At 35.4% G+C, this 20883-nt stretch overlaps 1 protein-coding gene across 6 annotated transcripts in view; it reads right to left on the reverse strand.

Annotated features, from left to right (window-relative positions):
- Positions 1-286: 286 nt before the first annotated feature.
- Positions 287-20883, reverse strand: part of SPART (spartin) — an 89701-nt gene continuing 69104 nt past the window's right edge. For 4 of the 6 annotated variants that reach the window (XM_040448212.1, XM_040448211.1, XM_040448209.1 and 1 more), the window contains exons 4-9: positions 19704-19871; positions 17276-17399; positions 12496-12690; positions 11279-11437; positions 11109-11199; positions 294-1943 (exon numbers count right to left, since the gene is read on the reverse strand). In XM_040448212.1, coding sequence (XP_040304146.1) covers positions 1670-1943; positions 11109-11199; positions 11279-11437; positions 12496-12690; positions 17276-17399; positions 19704-19871 — 1011 coding nt within the window. In that variant the 3' untranslated portion in view covers positions 294-1669. Of the gene's footprint in view, positions 1944-7384; positions 7428-11108; positions 11200-11278; positions 11438-12495; positions 12691-17275; positions 17400-19703; positions 19872-20883 lie in introns of all 6 variants that reach the window. The other 2 variants (XM_040448210.1, XM_040448213.1) reach the window with 2 other exon arrangements.

Consider the following 20883-nt stretch of genomic DNA (forward strand, 5'->3'; position numbering starts at 1 on the left):
CACACACACACACACACACACACACACACACACACACACACACACACGTATTTATCTCCCCTATTCTGTTTCTCTGGAAAACTCTAATATAGAAGCTATACTTATGAAGATTTTGTCTGTCTAGCCATTAATATGAAAAAGCAACCCACAACCAAGTAAGCAGAACGGAATAAAGGAAAATGGACAACACAAATCCAATTTTTCGACCTCTGGTCTAAGTGAACTTTGTAATCTTTAGGCTCCACTATTTGTCATCCCACTTCTCAAACTTAAGGCAGAGACTAACTGGAAGCTATATGCCAACTCATTTTTATTTCCACTTTAGTACATTATCCTTGGCCTTAGGGAAAGGATCCATCAATTCTATGTGTTCCCGAAATACAACCCTGTGAACACATTTGAGGACAAGCAATTCAGAAAGTTTATTCACAAAGCACATTTTTTAAGACAGTTTCAAATAAAATCTAATAAACTAAGTAGCCATTAGACGTTTAGAAATATTAGAATGGACAACAGTTATGAACACCAGTACCAATCATTTTAAATCTGTAGACCAAAATAAAATGCTGTTAGGTACTTATTTATATATTTGTACCTTATAGGTCTGTAAGTATCCTGTCTTCTGCCAGAGTGGAAACTGTTAAACCTACTTGCCATGGATTCAGTCTAAAGCCTTCACATTCTTTACCATGACTATGAACAGAACATTTCCTAACAATTTACTGGCTTTCTAACATATAAAATTCCAAAGACTAAATCCCAAACTAAAAATATATTTACCATCCAAAGAATCCTGCTTGTATTTTTATAAAATTTTAGCCTCTTGGAATAACTTAAAGTGGATATGGTAAAATGATTTCTTAAAGCAACTTTGTCCTATTAAGCTCATGATATCACTTCATATTTTAACACAAATCATACACCAATATTTCTTAAGTTCCTAGTAGATCAACACCAGTCTAAATCCAGAAGACTTAAAAATCTTTGTATTCATTCTAAATCAAAAAGGCCATCCCACTTCCTAACAAAGATACAAGCTACCAAATAATTTTATAGAACCTCATTTTATTTTTCATGATTAGCCTAGTCCCTGTATTGAAAAAATCTTTTAAATATTATCTGAGAGTTTTTTTAGTTTAGGATTACAGTTGTTGTGTCTAGCTTACACACTGAAAATTTTGGCAAGCACCTAAAAAAAAAAAAATCCACAATTAGTGCAAAACCAGGAGATAATATTTTAAGTTGGTCTTTCCAAGTACAACTCAAGCTAAGGTTACTAAATGAGAAATTTTATGTAAATATATAATTTCCTACCTTGCTTTATGAAAGACGGCAAATACAAAAATAGCTTAATATTAGGTTTAATGAGGTTTATTAAAGCAAATGTTTTATTAGTCTTATTTTAACTGCAAAAATATTTCAGCCACATTTAGGAAAAATAAACTTACTGAGACTATATAATCCTGTATTTGTAAAAGCCAGATGCAAGAATACAGATTCTTTCCTTTTAAGTAGAATACATGCTATAAAGCTTATGAAACAGTCACTTTGTAGGAATGAATACATTTTTAAAATACTGGTTAATCTGTGGGGAATTCCACATTTGCCTATTAAAAAAAAATGCATCCACCTTGTAAGGCTTTGGTATAGGTGATTCACAGCACTTCCATCATTTTTCTTTCTTCTTTGCCTCATTCTTCTCTCGTTCCTCTGTCTGCTCACCTTTCTCCCTTTTCATGTTTACATTTGCTCTTCCTTCTTGATGTCCCCCCTTAGAATTATCAACTATTTTATAGTCTTCAAGGAGGGTTTGTCCTGTTTGTTTTGCTGTTTTCTTCACCATTGCTTTGATACCAATGTTGTCAATATTATAGGCAGTTACACCAACATTGATGGCAGAATCTACTGCATCATGTGTAGCTTCTCCTGCAGTATGTCCGTATCTTTAAAAGATTAGAAAAAAGTGTAATGACATTATAAATGTAAATTAAGACCTTCTTATTTAGTATTATATAAGTCATATGATTAGTATGTTATTCCTAAAAGCAAAATCAAAGATTTGGTTTCAATTTTTTTTTCAATTTAATAACTTAAAACAAAGTAAAAAATAAAATCAAACTGTGCCAAAGCTATTATCTCTCCTTTAGCAAAAACTGTGTGAAAATAAAATCAAGCTAGCCGAGATTAATGTAATAAAGACTGTTTATGATGAAGAATAAAGTGTAAATTATAATCAGGGTACCTGGGTGGCTCAGTCAGTTAAGTGTCCAACTCTTGATTTCAGCTCAGGTCATGATCCCACAGTTCAGGAGTTTGAGCCCCGTGTTAGGCTCTGCACTGTGTGGAGTCTGTTTGGGATTCTTTCTCTTTCTCTCTCCCTCTCTCTGTCTCTCTAACACCCCCTCACTGTCCCATCCCCACTTGTACATGCTCTTACCCAAAATAAGTAAGTTTTTAAAAATGTAAGTTATAATAAAGGTTGTTAGTCATTTTTTTTTTAATCCACCCCTTCTGGAAATAGGAGAGAACTTTCAGTGAAAACAACTATAGGACACAAAGAATCGAGAGTCACTATAAATGGTTTTGAGTTCTATGTTAACCAGACTTTGGTAACATCTTTAAACTATCAGAATCTGAGCTTGTCTTTAAGCAAAGATTGTATAACACTTTCTCCCTCACTCCACTCCACTCCACTCTGCTGCAGACTCACTGGCCTTTTTGCTATTCTTTGAACCATCAAGCATACGTGTGCCACTTTATGACCTTTGTACTGGCTGGTATTTGCCTAAACTATTCTCATACCAGGTACTCACATGTCTAACTGCTTCACCTTCTTTCAAGTCAGGTAAGTATTGTATTCTAACTATCCCGCCGATTTCAACTGCCTTACCCCACATGCTCCACCCCACAGCCAATCAATCCCCCCTAAAGCTCCTCCCTCATTATTTTTAATGTTTATTTATTTTAAGAGACTGAACAGGCACACACAAGCAGGGGAGGAGCAGAGAGAGGGAGAGAGAAGCCCAAGCAGATTCCATGTTCAGCACAGAGCCAACGCTGGGCTCAATCTCACAAACTGTGAGATCATGACCTGAGCTGAAATCAAAGTTAGACACTTAGCCAACTGAGCTACCTAGGCATCCCTTAAGCTGCTCTTCCTTATTCTATAACTTATCACCTGCTACATACTCTAGAACTTATTTACTCTCTTTGTTTTGGTTTGCTTATTGTCTGTCTTGCTAGAATATAAACACTATTATCATAAAAGTACTCTGCTGTATTAACATATCTTATGCATTGAGAAAACTGACATTCGATATTTGTTAAATAAATAAATGAGTAATTCCTGCCCTATCCATCTGAGAGTTTCTTTAGCACCAAACATACAGCAAAATGCTTGGGAGATTATACAGGCACTATACAAAATAGTATTATTGACAATTATCGATATAAGTGTTTAATATCATTTCTATGAGAAAATACAAGTTGAGGACCTATACAAGGATACTGAAAGTTATCCCACCGTATTTTCTCTTTCCCTTTTTAAAGTACCAGGTTTTTACAGTTCTCCTTGCTTAGCAGAGAACTGCCTAAACAAGCAACAAGAGGGCAACATTTTACAATTGTCTTCAGGATGCCCTCAAGTTTCATATGTGCTTTGTGACCTGTATCTGGACATTTAAAAAAATTTTTTTTTTCAACGTTTATTTATTTTTGGGACAGAGACAGAGCATGAACGGGGGAGGGGCAGAGAGAGAGGGAGACACAGAATCGGAAACAGGCTCCAGGCTCTGAGCCATCAGCCCAGAGCCTGATGCGGGGCTCGAACTCACGGACCGCGAGATCGTGACCTGGCTGAAGTCGGACGCTTAACCGACTGCGCCACCCAGGCGCCCTGTATCTGGACATTTTATACTAACACTGGATCTGCCCTCTGAATTAACAAGTTCTGTATTACTGTAAGTTTGGCCTGGAATAGTGGTTTGTGATCCTACTAGCTTGTTCATGCTTGTTTTTTTTTTTTTTTTTTCAACCTCAGGGCGAATAATGTGAATCTTAGTTCCTGAATGAGGATTCCATTATATCCTTAGCCTAATTTTAATAATTAGAGTCAGAGAATGGTAGAACTTATAATGTGCCAAACCTTACATCCATATCACTCTTGACTGGGGACTTCTCACCAGTTACCAGACATCAAGGCTTCTTAGCTGCTTTCTGCTGGTCTCTATTGCAACCCTTCAGCATTCCATAGTACTTGCTGATGTTGCAGAAGACATGGAGCTTTCTCACTGTCAATCAAGCCCCCACAAATACCAGGTGGCAATGGTTATGGTTAAATGAGAAGAAAGGGGTGGAAGAATTGGAAGAGTGACCATAACTCTTGGTTGAGCAGGTTTCTCTTAGGGCTCTTTTCTAGGACTGTGTGACTAAGAATTTGGCCATATTAGTGTTTATGAATACAGGAAATCCTCCAGATTCATGAACTTCCACTTCCCTATTCTAATGTTGCAGTTTGATACCTCTAACTGCACTCACAGTATTTAAAAAAGAATTTTTTTTAACATTTATTTATTTCTGAGAGAGAGAGAGAAAGTGAGTGAGCACAAGCAAGGGAGGGGCAGAGAGAGAGGGAGACACAGAATCTGAAACAGGCTCCAGGCTCTGAGTTATCAGCACAGAGCCCCATGCAGGGCTCGAATCCACAAACCGTGAGATTATAACCTGAGCCAGAGTCTGACGCTTGATTGACTGAACCACCCAGGTGCCCCATTCACAATATTTTTATATGTAACACAATTCTAAAGGCTACATTATTAGTAATAATGTGCTGAAAAGGAGTCTGTGTTGGTACCCTGATGTTTTGCTTGTTTTTCCATGCTATCTCCATTTCAGCAAGAATTCCTGTTAATTTGGGGAGAAGTATCAAACTAGCAGTCAAAGAACTAGATTCTAATACCAACTGTGCCAAAAACTAGCCATATGACCTTGATGAGGTCTCAACTTCTTTACATTTCATTCATTTTTTTCTTTCATCTCATAAAATGAGATTTGTAGGTTAAAGCACTTTGAAAATTCCACAATACTAAATGTATAATTATTTTTAAAGACCTTATAAAATGGCTTTTAAGCAGTTCTGTTTATTTCCTTTACTATATCCTCACTCTATCATCTCTGCTTCCCAATATGCCTTAAAACCAGTATTCCTGGCAGGCATCTATTTTTCTCTTCCTTTATAAGTAACTGCTCAGTTCTTTCCTTTATTTGGACTACATTGTAAATTCAAACTACACTGTTAAAAACTAGAAAGTCTATCTCTGAGAAAAAGACAGTTTATTTTTATTTTTAAAAAGTTAACTTTAATTATAGCTTATTAGATTTTATATTAAAGAGCAATAAAAATGAATACAAAGAATGCTCTAAATAAGTCTATGAGACTTAATACACAGTTTGAATGAGACTTCTCAGAAATTTCTCCAGCACATTCAGTAATGTCTACAAAGACAGCACAGTGGTGGTGATTCTAGATTTCACTAATTGTAACAAAATTTCAGTCATAACAAATTTCAAACAAATCTTCCTAAAATTCAATTCACATGCAACCTTCAAAACTATTCTTGAAAATATTAATCTTAAATATTTTAAATAGAAATAGCTTCTTCTTAGTGTACCCATCAAAGATAGGTGGATTGTGGCCAATTTCTAAAGGATGTTTAAGGTGAAGCTGAGGAATTTAAACTTTGTCTTGAAACCAATGGGAATGGCATAACCAAAATTACATTTTAGAAAAATCTAACTCAGGTTGCATCGTGAATTGTAAGGGTGTCAGAGACAGACAGAGGAACCAGTTAGGAAACAAGCTGTGTGATGGATGAGAAACAATGAGGGTCTATTCTACAGTAGTGGCAATGAGGCTGGAGAGGAAAGGATAAAATAAGAAACAACAGCACTTGGTGAATGAATAGCTGTAGTGCTATATAGTTGGGACTTATGAAGCCTAAAGATTACAATAAAAGTTAATCAAAAAACATAGATTTGAGAGGTTGAGAGGTTGTATGGACACGGTATAGGTAATATCTATGAAGAGTAGAAAAGGATAGAACATAGAGTAAAACTCTAGAATGAATGGATGTGGAAGACAACAGCCCTGAGAAGAAGTCTGATAAAACTGAAAGGTGAGCTAAATGAGAATACTGTTAAGATTTGGAGACATCTAACCCACCAACCTTAATAAGCATATATTAGAGCAAGATCAATCAGGACAGGCTACAGTAAGCATGTGACTGGATTTTACCCATGAAAATTTAAGGAAAATATCTAAGACATTAAAAAGACAAGTCTTTCAAATCTACAGATAACATAAAATGGAAACCTGGCTAATATGACATACACTAAATCTGAAGCCAAACTGAAGGACTTAATAATGGATCAAGATCAACAGATGAAATTAAGCGCAAATATAAAGTTCTTAATTTTAGGTACAAATATCAACTGCCCCTAAAATAAGAGGAAGGCCCAAATTTTAAATTAAAGTTTCATTTTTAAAAAAAACACAAGTTTGATATGGGTTAATCGAGTAACAGCCAGTAAACAGATAGTCTTTGTCTTGTGTGCCATGTATGCCAAATGCTAAGTATGACCAAATAAGACAGGCAAATCTCATGGTATTCTAGCTGGTCACAGCAAATGTGAAATACTTCATTCAATTCTGGGTTCCGTATTTTGAGAAGAACAATGATGAATGAAGTATCTGGAAACCATACTATACAGAGAATTCTTAAAGGAACTGGGAGTAGTTAGAAAAAAGTAAGTGAAAGACACAATAATAATGTTTAAATATTTGTACAGTTACCACAAGGAAAAAAGAAGACTGACCTTAAATACTTAAATAATTCCTGAGCAGATGTTATATAGACTGGTTTTGGGTACTATGACATCGGCCCAAGGAATTGCCTTCAATAAATTTGAATTTACCCCTTCATCCAAAGGCAATTTTAATTAAAATTCACTAAACAAACCAATAAAATATGGTACCTGAAAAGAGTAAATTCCTCATAGAAGAACAATTTTACTAAGCTTATTCTTCACAAATATGTATTGTAAGATAAAGTTTTAATGCGGGGAAAACAAAAATGGATCTAACTGATGTTTTATGATTTTCCTCTAAACAAGGGTTTTTAGTTTTTTTTTAAGTAACCTCTATACTCAACATGGGGCTCAAAGAGTTGCACACTCTTTGAACTGAGCCAGCCAGGTGCCTCATCCTCTAAACAATTTAAAATGGAAAAAAAGAAACTTAAAGGTGAAATTTAGAAGCTATGTAGAAGAGTGATGAATTATTTACTAAATGCTATACTGCAATTATATATAACACGTTTGAAGTTACTTATTGCTTTTCGTTGTTCCTGTAAGTCTTGATGTTCCTAAATCTAAAGACAAAAGCATTAATGTAACTGACAAAAATAAAAGTATTAATGAATAGTTCCCACACATTTACCTAAAAATTTAAGAGTATAATTAATTATACAGATCCTTAAGTAAACCACTCATCATCAGTGAACACAGTCCCAAATCATAATCAAAACCATCAAAAGTATAAATAATATACTTCTCCAACATAATCTGCTTTAATTTATTTATTTTCAAATGTTTATTTATTTTGAGAGAGAGAGAATCCTAAGCAGGTGCCACACTCAGGGCAGAGGCCAAAGCAGGGCTCAATTTCACAACTGTGAGTGATGACCTGGGCTGAAATCAAGAGTCAGACACTTAACCCACTAAGCCACCCAGGCGTCCCACAATCTTCTTTTAAATATGCTTAAATTAAAAGATAATCCTCTATGTTGGCTTGTAACACCAGAAATCAGATAAGGAAGTTTATATATAGTTTGTTCTTCTTCTTGTCATAATGCATGTAACTATGGCAGATTTAAAACAAGCTGGGAGAATAATTTATCATAGGCAAAAAGAATATAAATTTTCTATATTATGCAATCATCAGTTGGATTGGAGAAAAACACAAATGCTTACTCATCAAATACTTTTTCAAAGTGCAAACAAATGTAAATAAAAGTAAATTTATAAATATAAAAATATAAATTACATTTATACTCATAAATGTAAATTTACATAAATGAGAAGTAAATTTAAGAACTAGCTCTTTCTTTTCTTCAGTGATAAATATCACTAAGTTATTATTAGTTTCATACCTGCAGTTTCTTCTCTTAAAAGACAACTTTTCTTCTTCTGGGCAAGATTATTATTTTTTTTTTTTAATTTTTTTTTTTCAACGTTTATTTATTTTTGGGACAGAGAGAGACAGAGCATGAACGGGGGAGGGGCAGAGAGAGAGGGAGACACAGAATCGGAAACAGGCTCCAGGCTCCGAGCCATCAGCCCAGAGCCCGACGCGGGGCTCGAACTCACGGACCGCGAGATCGCGACCTGGCTGAAGTCGGACGCTTAACCGACTGCGCCACCCAGGCACCCCTAGGCAAGATTATTTATAAGTATTACAAAACCCTTTGTATCCCCTTGCCCCTCTCCATCTTTCCAAGTTTTTTTTTTTCTTTAAAAAAAATTTTTTTTTAATGTTTATTTTATTTTTGAGAGAGAGAGAGACAGAGTGTGAGTGGGGGAGGGGCAGAGAGAGGAGACATAGGATGGGAAGCAGGCTCCAGGCTCTGAGCTGTCAGCACAGAGCCCAACATGGGGCTTGAACTCATGAACTATGAGATCACGATCTGAGCCGCAGTCGGCGCTTAACTGACTGAGCTACCCAGGCACCCTTCATCTTTTCCAGTTTCTAATTAAATTACTGCTAAGACCAAAGTAGTCTTATAGTTAGAAATACAAACCTACTGGGGCACGTGGATGGCTCAGTCGGTTGAGTGTCCAACTTCAGCTCCAGTCATGATCTTGCAGTTCGTGAGTTCAAGCCCCACGTCAGTCTCTGTGCTGACAGCTCAGAGCCTGTAGCCTGCTTTGGTTTCTGTGTCTCCCTCGCTCTCTGCCCCTCCCCCACTCATGCTCTGTCTCAAAAATAAATAAACGTTAAAAATTAAAAAAAAAAACATTATTTAAAAAAAATACAAACCTACTTAACTAAATTCTCACCTGTTTTTTCATTCCGTGAATCTTTGGAGGAAAGGATAAAAAGAATAGCAATATGTACCATAATAGAAATAAATGAGCTCAGAGTCACTGTTAAAATATCCTTCTCATCATATTAAGTTCTCCTCACTAAGGACAAAAAATACAAAATCTACACCAAAACTTTGATAGTTATGTGAATCCCTAACCTTTAATAAGGCTCCACTTAATCATACTTAGGTAACCTTTTTTTTTCATTAAAGTAGGAAATGGACAAATCCAATGAAGCATTTCCTAACATGACTAACATGTTTCTAACATGACTGCTTAATTATCTCTGCTAACAAATGATACTGATAATCTAAAACGAATTCACTTTTGGCCTAAAGGGCATTTCTGACTTTCTTCTGCTCTTGCAACAAGAAACTGTTATTCTAATTACGACTGATCCACCAAACTAACCTCAAAGCCGTAACACAAAGAGCATTAGAGATGAATGGTATAAGTAGCAAAAGATAAGACTGAAGACTTGGGTTTTATATTTCCACCAAAAGAATTACAGATCTTTTCTGGATCTTCTTTGCCAAATCTTTTAGTCAAATTGAAACTGTAAGATGATGTGTCATGTTGCTTTGATTCAAAGGTATGCATGCCCCAGATGGAGATCAAATCAACTCAGGAGAAATTAAGTTAGTTTTTTCTAAGTCAAAGGTAATTTACTATGGTGGAAGAGAATCTAAATGTATGACAGATAGTGCTGGAAAGTAACTCTAGATACTGAACTTGCACAGATGTCCCAACAAGGGCAGGGTTGGTCCACCACTGTTGTTTCATACTGCATGACACAAAGATACCTGGCTTACGTCCCAGCTCTACCACTTACTAGGGGTATAATCTTTAACAAAGTTTAACAGCTCTACGCTTTGGCTTCCTCATCTGTAAAAATGGAGATGATAGTGTTAAAGATTAAATAACATATACTGAAAAGAACCAAACACACTATCTGATACAGAAGTATGAACTCAAATGTTGTGAGTGGGTAATTAACACAAATAGCTGAGATTTGAGAACACCACTAATATTACTTTTTTCTTTCTAAATAAAAATTTAATATTAGGCTTTAAACTCATGCAAAGCTAAGAAAGCAACTCAGGTCCTTCATATTATCTTTAGTTTTTAGACCTTGATTGCCCTAGGACTTATAAAGAAAAAAGACCTCAAATCAGAAGACCTGTTTTAAGTCCACCTTAAAATAGTTATCAGATCAGCTTAGATCATTCATTTTTTGTTTGTCCACTTGTTAATATATGAAATAGATGACATACCATCTGTCCATTCTAATAAAAATGAACAGTGGCAGAGTCAAATAAGATGTGACAGAATTTAACATTCTTTGTAAACAGAAGAGGCTAATATTAACAAGGTATAATAGTTTAAGTATAATTCAAGTTTTTCCCATCAAAACTAAAGGCAAACATCACCCATCAAGAACATGCAGTAGGGGCACCTGCATGGTTTAGTCGGTTAAGTGCCCAACTCTTGATTTGGGCTCAAGTCATGATCTCATAGTTCCTGGGTTCAAGCCCCGCGTTGGGCTGTGTGCTGACAGTGTGGAGCCTACTTGGGATTCTCTCTTCCTCCCTCTCTGCCCCTCCCATGCTCTCTCTCTCTCGAAATAAATAAACTTAAAAAAAATTTTTTTAACCAAAAAGTACCAAAATTTACTAAAAAAAAAAAAAAAAAAAAAAAGAACATGTAGTTGATAAGGTATACAGAAACTCCAGGCTTTTTTTTTTAATTAAAAATATTCTCTGCATTAATGATGAAGAAATATAACCATTAGTAATAGGAGGCAAAGTCACAGTAATTCTATTAATTTGCTAAAAATATTATTAAGAAAAACAGTGAAAAAAATTTTGTTTTAGCAGCTACTCAATGACATAATCATTTTAACTGTCCTGAATTTTTACAAATGCTGTAAGAGTTTTTAGTCATTAAAATTATAAAAGTCAACTTACTTGTATCTGACAGTTTGTACAGTTTCTGCTGAAACATTGTTAACAATACATTTAGCTGCACATTCCAATCCCTGCCAGACAGTTGAAAATCCTGCAAATATATTTAAAAGTAAGTAAAATGATAGCTAAAGAAATGGACCTTCCTAGTTAAATTTCTGGCCTATTGTTACCTTGAACACTACTTGCTGCTACGACCATAGCACCATCCAGAGGAGACTTCCCATTTCTGTCTTTTTTAAGAGATTCTGGAACAAGTTTGCTGCCATGCTTCTTGACGTGTGGAGCTAGTTCCTTTCCAACACAATTTGCTACAGTGCAAACTCCATCAACTAATATAACCATAAAAAGAAAAGAAACATTAGAAAATGTTTCCCTTGATTCTACCATTCTTACTTAGCAAAATTCTTATATGAGCATCTAACATTGTTTTACTGCATAATTTACCATTTCTATATAAGGATGAGAACAAGGCCTGGCTAGTTTTAAACAAAGGCTATTATCTGGTTTAAAGACATGTTTGCAGAGCTGAAGGATTATAACCTTGCCTCTTAAATATAATGTTCTTTATGGCAATTTGCTTAAAAGAAAACAGAGACTGCTGCAGTGTAAGAGCTATAGGTCCACCTTTCATGTTTTTTAGCTATGAGTGTTTCTATGTTCTATCAACAAATACCTTACTGAAATAGTAATAAGGTATTTAAATGTATAAAAAAATAAAACCATAATCTGATTCAAAAGAATATTGAATATTGAATCCCAAGAAGATAATCTTACTAAATTTAATCATAACCTATTAAGGGGTGATTTGACCATCTCAAAATACCAAACTTTAAGGCTATGATTCTCAAAGGAGCAGGAACGAGAAGCATATTGCTTGGGAAGACAAACACCAGAATCACTGAATCTGCTTAACTGAAATAATACATCCCTCCACTTGACCCTCAGCTATGACACAGTGAGCTGTCCTTAAAAGAATGTATCATATTCAAGGATAGCCAATACATTCAGAGCCATTCCTTTTCAAAGGTACAGACACTTCCCTCTCCGACTCACCAAAACAACCCTTTAACCAATGTTTCTCAAACTTTAATACACAAATAAAAATCACCTAGGAATCTTGTAAAAATGCAGATGCTGAATTGGTAATGTGTGCCAAGTACCTGAAATATATTTGGGTATCAGTATTTCTAACGTATTTGAGCCTTAGTATTTCTAAGGCTCTCAGGTTGATGCTGCTACAGATCCCACGATGAACAGCAAGGTGAAACGGCTTCATCCTAATCCTTTACTCTTAAGGTTAAACCACATAAATGTGCATTTAGATTAACCCAGATTAAGAGACCATTTTTAATTTAACTGAAAGGAAAGTCTTCCAAAGTTACTTTACCCAGGAACTGACTGACTTTTGCTGCTCCTCCTGTAGCCTGCTTTGCTATATAAAGTCCCCTGGTCACAGCTGGACTAACTTCCACTGGTTTTTCTTCTGGTTGAATCCGTTCACGGAGTTTAGAAGCGCCTTTCTGGATTGCTTTTCCAGTAAATTCAGCACCTTTGACCAAACCCCAGCTCACCCAGGAAGCACCTTTTTATAGGAAAATTTAAAATTGCACAATTAGAGTTGATTATACCTGTAAACCCTTTAATAACTTACCAACAGGAAAAAAACAAAACAAAACAAGGAATTCAATGTTTAGATCCCAAAGATGCCATTAACTTTCAAGCCAACTTTATACTTATAATTTTCTGCCTGGAATACACATCTTTTCTAAGTAAATTCATCTTTGAGTACTGAGGCCATAGATCACTCAATAACAGAGTTCTATATTACTCTATGCTGCCACTATAACTTGTAGGTATCTCTCCATGTCACTGACCACACTATTACTATTGTTACAAACTAATTTTGAGTTGGTACCATTAAGATGGTATTTGGCTTGAGGACCCAGGTATCCTTGTTCTTCTTGCCTTAGTCCAGGTACCACTTTTCGTCCATGAAGTGCTGAGGGGTTTAGACGCAAGTAATGCAAGCTGGAAACCAATACACCTGTATCTCAAACACCAAGGCAGAAGAACTCTTTGCTTGCTTTAGACTAAAGGCATAAGGCAAGGGGACCTGTTCCTCCCTCAAGCCCAAACCCCACGATCTCAGCACCTTTTAGCTTATATCATAAACCTGAATAACAAAGACAAAAGAATACTCAAAAAAATTCATGAGAAGAAAAGATGTAAGAAGAAAACTTGGGAAGCCTAGATGGTTTAGACATTTGTCATGAGAACAGGCCCTAGCACTTTGCTTTGGCTCAATGCTTCCTGCAGAATGAATGAAAAAAGAGAGAGAAAGCAGCACAGTACAGACTGCTCTAGCGAAAAGGCCCTGTGCAGGGAAAGGAGAAGTGGGAATGAAATGGGAAAAGCAAGAAAAAATATACAAAGAGAATAGTTGCCCCTAAGAGGAAGAATCAAGTGTCACCCTGCCTTGGAGAGCTTACAATTTTAAATATTTCCTTTTTGGCTATACCCTGGAACAATGAGCTTGGACATATAAAATACTTAAGTATATTGTACCAAGGTCTGTGGCATAGCTTTTACATAATTACTTTCGCCTGTGAGTGAGCAGGCACCCAATGTCATGTAAAAATCCTGTTTGTTTAAAAAGGCTGACAATGAAAAGTAAAGTGGTGATTGATTAAAAAAATTGTGGTACTTCTGTTTTTGTTTTAGTCAACACATCCATCTGACTCAAACCCTACCCCCACCATCCTACCCCTGGGGAAGGACCAGGTCTCAACCCAGGGAAAAAGCTTTCAGCCAAGAGTTCCCATAACAATAAAGAGATTAAAGACCTCTATTAAAAAACAAACCAAACCAAAAAAAACCACCAAAAAACAAAAAACAAAAACGTGTATTTTTAAAGTTAACTCACAAGTTGAAAAGATACAAGAAGTAAAAAAAACCAACTGAACTTGAAGACTGAGAAATCATAAAACAAATGATAATGAAAAAGGAAAGCTCTATACTCCTGCAATGAAACAAGCAAGAGGGACAGAGTCCATTGATGACTGAGAAGAATAAATGGAAATGAGATAAATGAAAAGTCACAGGACTGATAAAGAGAAACACTAGATCAAATTATAAAGAAGCTATCACCATGGAAGAGCACATAATAGAGATAATGTGTTAAAACTGAAAAGACTGCAACAGAAGATCAAGAAATGTAATGCTTTATTGGTAGCTACTAAATTCTTTTAAATGGCATGTGTAGTGCCAGATATAAATTTATTCTATCCACGTTCACATTATTTGCACCCATTTAATGTTGAGATACAGCAGGCAATGAATGTTTGCTGAATAAATGAGAAGTTGGCAGATGACTTAAAATGATCTCACTCAAATCTAACATAATGGAGGGGGGCTCTAATCAGCCCATTGTCATATATCCTCTACCTCCTTCAAATTAGCTTACTAAACTCTACTCCATCTAAGATGTTTGGCAGTTGCCTTCTTAAAAGTAATTCTAGGCTCCTAAGCCAATATTCTACACAGATAATTTTTAAGCAGTTCATATTTTTTTACCTTTTATATTCATAAAACCTAAGACTGTAGCTTTTACTGATCTTAACTGATTCTCTGACAGTGGACAGGAATCAATCATGGGCTAAACTGACTGAGCTCAATTTAGATCCCTGATTACTTATCTTTGTATAGAGCCTGCACAAGTCAGGAAGAAATAGTTGCTTGACAGATCAGATTATTTTCCTCTGGAATAAATCTTGGGTATTTTCTGCACCTCTTTGCTACTTATACTTTTAAGTATTTGGTGAGGTGGTGGGTTTTCATTCTATCTACTAAAAAGCACATAAAGAGATATATACTCTGATTGGCAGTTAGTTTTAATGTAACCAACTATTAGAGATATTTCTAGAATTCTGAGGGAATAAGATGAAAAGTGTTACAAAAACCTGCCAAAGTCTCAAGCAGTAAAGTAGGCCTCTTTGCGTTACCATAATGTAGTTTTTGCTCATTCTCAAATGATGCACTGCTGAGAGTTTTTCCGAAATCTCTAAAGAGATCTCTGCCCAGAATTAGCTGATACTAAGGATGCTCTACCTCTCTGAATAGAATCAGTGTGTGAAATCTTTGGAGGTCTAAGACTCTGTGACATGCTATACTTTCCAAAGATGGTCAAAATAGTATTTCCTGTTCTACATGTTCTTTTAACATGACCTTGACATTCCTCCCATTGAGAAGTGGGGTCTCTGTTACAATCCCTTCAATTTGAGCAGGTTTGTTACTTTCTTGTGATGAGTGATACTAGAAATTTCCAAGAATATGTCAGGAAGAGTATGCAGCCTCTAGCTGTTTGCTATATCATATACGCTTCCAACCCTGAGCTACCATGTAGAAGCCAAACTGGCTTAAGGCTGCCAAGCTGTGAAGAAGTTAAACCACATGGAGACCATGTCTAGGCACTCTATTTGGCAGTCCTAGATTTTGAGCTCTTCCAATCCAGATGCCAGATTTGTGAGTGAAGGAGCCTTTGGATGATTCCAGACCCCAGATACTGAGTCACTAGTCAGCTTTTGAGTCTTCCTAGCTAAGGTCCTGACCTCATAGAGCAGATCTAAGCAATCTCTGCTGTGACCTTCTGGAATACCTGGGTCCACAGTTATCCTAAGCATAAACAAATTGTTGTTTCATGCTATTAAGTTTGGAATGGTTTGTCACACAGCAATAGTAAATAGAACTATTTACTATTTACTATAAATAGTGGTATAAATTTTAAAAAGTTTATAATCTTTGAAATTAGTTATCTACCTATGTGTGAATATAGGCAAGTTTTCTGAATACTGACCTAATAGCCTAGCAACCTGTAAAGTTATGGGGCAGGGTAGTAAGAGTGAAGGTTTTCTTTATAACTTCTTTGAAAATCTTTTTCAAGGATCAATTTTAACTGTTAAAAATTGTAATTGAAAATTCTGGCTGTCTTTTCTTACCTCTAGCAGCTCTCTGACACCAGGCAAAATATTTTGTTAGCTCCTAGCTAATTAATTTTCCCTTATTTTAGCTTGTTGGCTTTTCATGTTGAAGGTTTTTTCTGCTTTAGACACCTTTTTATTTTAATGGGGTTTTAGTACAGACATGGAAGTCTGTATTGACAGTCTTTTAAATGACTGGTCAAGATGCCTTTACAGGGTCATGAATTTGGCTAACTAGTGACTGGTAATGTTTTTTAAAAACAAATTAGAATGTCTAAATCTGAGAGCTACTATAGTTGAAAAGCTAAAATGTTAACCAATAAAAGTGAAAAGATCTATGTCAGTAATGATAATTCTGGTTTTAAAATAACTGATCTGGGGCACCTGCGTGACTCAGTCACTTAAGTGTCTGACTCTTGATTTAGGCTCAGGTCATGATCTCACGGCGAGTTCGAGCCCCAAATCAGCTCTGCACTGACTAGCTGAGCCTGCTTGGGAGTCTCTGTTTCCCTTTCTCTCTGCCCCTCGCCTGCACTCTCTTTCTCCCAAAAATAAATATATAAATAAATACATAAATATATTTATATATATCCAACATATATATAAACGCATGTATATATTAAATATATACAAATATATATATAATATATATATATAGGCCTTTAAATATATATATATATATAGGCCTATAAAAAATTATAAAATAATTGATCTGATGCCCTTCCTAGCCAAAATTAAATAGTAGGGCCTACATCCCAAAAAGCTTGGCTGTAATCCTCAGATCTTTAATACCTCCACTGCTATGTGGTTAGGGAGTGCTGGTTTGCTTCCAAAGATGGATGAATATCTTATCATTTTTTGGAGGAAGAGAGAAGGGGAGAAAAGAAAAGGATTAAGGGAGAATTTCAAAGAGGAAAGGAGAATAACTAATTTTATGTTCAGAGTTGTCCTAGGAGTTTGGGGATTCCTGAAGTTTTTCACTATCAATTTTCCCAAAAGTGAAACAGAAAAAAAGCAAGAAGAAACTTATACCTATAGGATAATATATGATGTTCTAAGAGACTAGTTCCTTTCAGGTATTTATAAAATGATCATTTAGAACCAAAATACAAAATTACCTTTCTAAGTAGTCACTTATGGATTCCAAACATTTCACATTATATGGGGGAAAAGTTAGCATTACTGTAATACCTGACAAAATATTTTGAGCCACTTTCTCACTCCATTCGGGTAATTCCTTTGCTTTGTCTTCTGAACCTGGCTCATAGGGTACAATGTGACTCAGATTAACTTCTTCACTTGGAGTATCTTTGGTCTAAATAGTAAAAATATTTCAAAATGTAAAACAGTAAAATACTAAGGGGAAAAATGATAAGCAGTATTTAATAAAATATTAAGTCAACAAACACTAGTTATAATTAATAAGATTATTTCCACCCAACATAGCTATCAGTACATTTTATACACAATATCATAACTGCCATGAAACTGAAAACTATACTGGTCTTATGTAAGGTCTCACTGGTAAATAAGGTTTAAATACCAACATATCTCCAATAGAGCATTTATCAACTCATATTTAAATTGATGAGATTACGGGGTTCCTTTATATAGCTATCAACCCCTTAATAAGATTATGCACATGGTGTACTCAGTAAGATTTAAAAGATTTGTTAAATGACTCAATCGGTAAGGATACATCCAAATAAATTGGTTTTGACAGAAATCAAATAAAGCAAGTAAAAATATATAAACACAGAAAAATCTACTCCATCTGAATGGAAATGGGGAACATAGAAATACCTGTATTTTGCTAATTTAATAGCTGTTATGTGAGCTAGGGCCAACACTCAAATTGTCAAAGCTCAATGTACTCATTCTAAGAACTTAACAGCAAGCTAACTCAGACCTCATAAAATAATTTGAAAATAAAACTGCTTAAGAGAACTAAGAGAACTTCACTTAAAATATAAAACATTAAAAACAAAACAAAAACTTCTATGGGAAGGGGGAAGCCATTCATAAGTAAAACCTAAAGACAAACGGCACAAAATATTTACAATTTCTATCTCTGATAATGGGCCAATGTGCTAATATATAAAGAGCTCCTGGAAATTGAGAAGACTAGTGACCCAGTCATAAAAAGTGGACAAAGTACAAGAACAGACAACACACAGAAAACAAAATTCAAGGAATCCTTGAGCATATACACATCACTCATAATAAGATCAATACAAATTAAGATATTCCAATACACCATTTCTCATCTATCAGACTGCCAAAATACAAAAAGACTGATCAGCTTCTCTGTGGATGAGGCTATGAGGAAATGGGTCTCCTACACTGCTGGTGGGAGTGCTGAAGAGTACAGTCCTTGGGGAGGGGAAATTAGCAAAATCTATCAAAATTAGGGGTGGCTTGGGTGGCTCAGCTGGTTAAGCATCTGACTCTTAATTTCTGCTCAGGTCATGATCTCACAATTTTGTGGGTTCGACCCATGTCAGGCTCTGCGCTAACCCTGCAGAGCCTGCTTGGGATTCATGCTCTCTCTTGCTCTCTCTCTGCCCCTCCCCTGCTCACACTCTATCTCAAAATAAGCTTAAAAAAAAATTATTAAAAAAAATCTATCAAAATTACAAATGCATTTATCTATTGACTCAGTAGCCCCACTTCTAAGAATTTACCTTATGAATTACCTGCAATGTATGAATCAATGGATCTAAAAGTTATTCATTGAAGCACTGCTTCTAATAGCAAAAACCTGGAATCATCCAAATATTCCTCAATAAAAGATTGGTTAAAGAAAACTATGATAAACTCATACAACGAAATATGAGGTAACTATAAAAAAGATTGAGAAGGTTCTCCATTTATTAACATTGAAAGATTCCCAGAATTTATTATCAGATAAAAAAATAAAACAGAGAACACTCTATGATGTTACCTTTTGTGAAAGAGAAATCTAACAGTTTTTACGTTAAGTGATGCAATCTAGCCTTCTATGTACCTTCATCTAATGATCACACTGGATAGGGAAATTATCTCTTTGTTAATCTGTCCTCCTCACTAGGTATTAAATTCCTTAGGATAAGAAATTTAACTTTTCCACGATGCTCAGCATTCTGGCACTAAACACTTACCGAACTGTATTCCCAATTTACCATTTAGAGAATATATACTCATGAGATGAAAAAAAAACCTACTAAACATATTTTTAAAAATCCATTTCTTTCCTGATGGCAATCCATAAAGAAACAAGACTGAATAAAAATGGTAGTGTAAGGAAAAGCATACCTAGCCCCAAGACCTTGGTATATACAGGAAAGTGGAGAACACCACAAAACAAAAAAAAAATGCATTAATGTAAATACAAAAAATCTTTCAAATACTTGAAAAAAAATCTATCCCCAAAACACAGAATATGCTATAAAACAGTTTAAGTCACAAACACTGTAAAGGAAAATATTAAAGCTGATTCTAATAATTTTTACCAGTGATTTTATGACTGCAAGTTGCTCTGCTTTAGTAAACAAGAATAAGGTTTACTTATTTATTTCACCAGGTGAAAGGTACCATTTGAGTAGAACTCACACACATATCTTATTGTTTTTTTACTTACTTTTTTCCCCCGTTTTCCTTTATGACGCACGTCCTTATTGTCTTGGTCCAATGAAGGACCCAACTGTCTCACATCAGTGCCACTGGCTTCTTTCAACTGGTCAGAGGAACATCTTGCTCTTCCAGGGATTTGGAATTCATTTTCTCCTTCTGCCCGGTTCCAGTTGGCCTAAGGGGTAAAGGACTAAGCTCAAATTCAAATTTTCTCAAATGACTGTCTTCTTAGCTATGCTCTAATAATGTACTTGTTCAACTATCAGTGTTTGACAGTCTAAATATGACCACTTTTACTTGTCTTTCTTCTATAATTTTGTTTTATCTCATCATCCAAACCCCAACCCTTTGAGTTCTTTAGTTTGTAGCATATGGCCTAAAGCAAATTTCCAAAGACAAAGCATAAAAGATAAACTTACAGCAGTTATTAGGGTAAGTTATCATTAAATCAGATGTAGCTACATTTGAATTTAATTAAATTAACAAATTGTAAGTTTTAGGAAACAGATAAATGTAAGACTAAGTGAGTTTAAAGCAATGAATAAGGGGCGCCTGGGTGGCTCAGTCTGTTAACTGTCCAACTCTTGATTTTGTTTGAGGTCATGATCTCATGGTTCATGAGTTTGAGCCCTGTATCAGGCCATGTGCTGATAGTACGGAACCTACTTGGGATTCTCTCTCTCTCTTTCTCTCTCTGTCCCTCCCCTGCTCGCTCTCTCTCTCTCAAAAAATAAGCAAACTTAAAAAATAAATAAATAAAGGCAATAAACTCATGTCTGTTTAACCACTCTGCATTATTGGAAAACTGATTTTGTGTGTGTGTGTGTTTTTTTTTTTTTTTACTTAAAACTACAGGTATTTTGCTTGCATATACTTTACTGAATAAATACTTAAAAGTAAAAACAAGTCAAAATTATAGCTAATAACTAACTTTTGTTTACAGTTGGAGTTCTGGGACAATAGAGCAAACTAAAAATGACATGCAACTAGGGGCGCCTGAGTGGCTCAGTTGGTTAAGCATCTGACTTCAGCTCAGGTCATGATCTGACAGTTCGTGGGTTCAAGCCCCGCATCAGGCTCTGTGCTGACAGCCCAGAGCCTGAAGCCTGATTCAGATTCTATGTCTCCCTCTCTCTCTGCCCCTCCCCCACTTGTTCTCTCTCTCAAAAATAAACATTAAAAAATAT

This window comes from Herpailurus yagouaroundi, unplaced genomic scaffold, assembly GCF_014898765.1.
Source record: "Herpailurus yagouaroundi ecotype Mexico unplaced genomic scaffold, PumYag 197, whole genome shotgun sequence".
Lineage (NCBI taxonomy): Eukaryota > Metazoa > Chordata > Mammalia > Carnivora > Felidae > Herpailurus > Herpailurus yagouaroundi.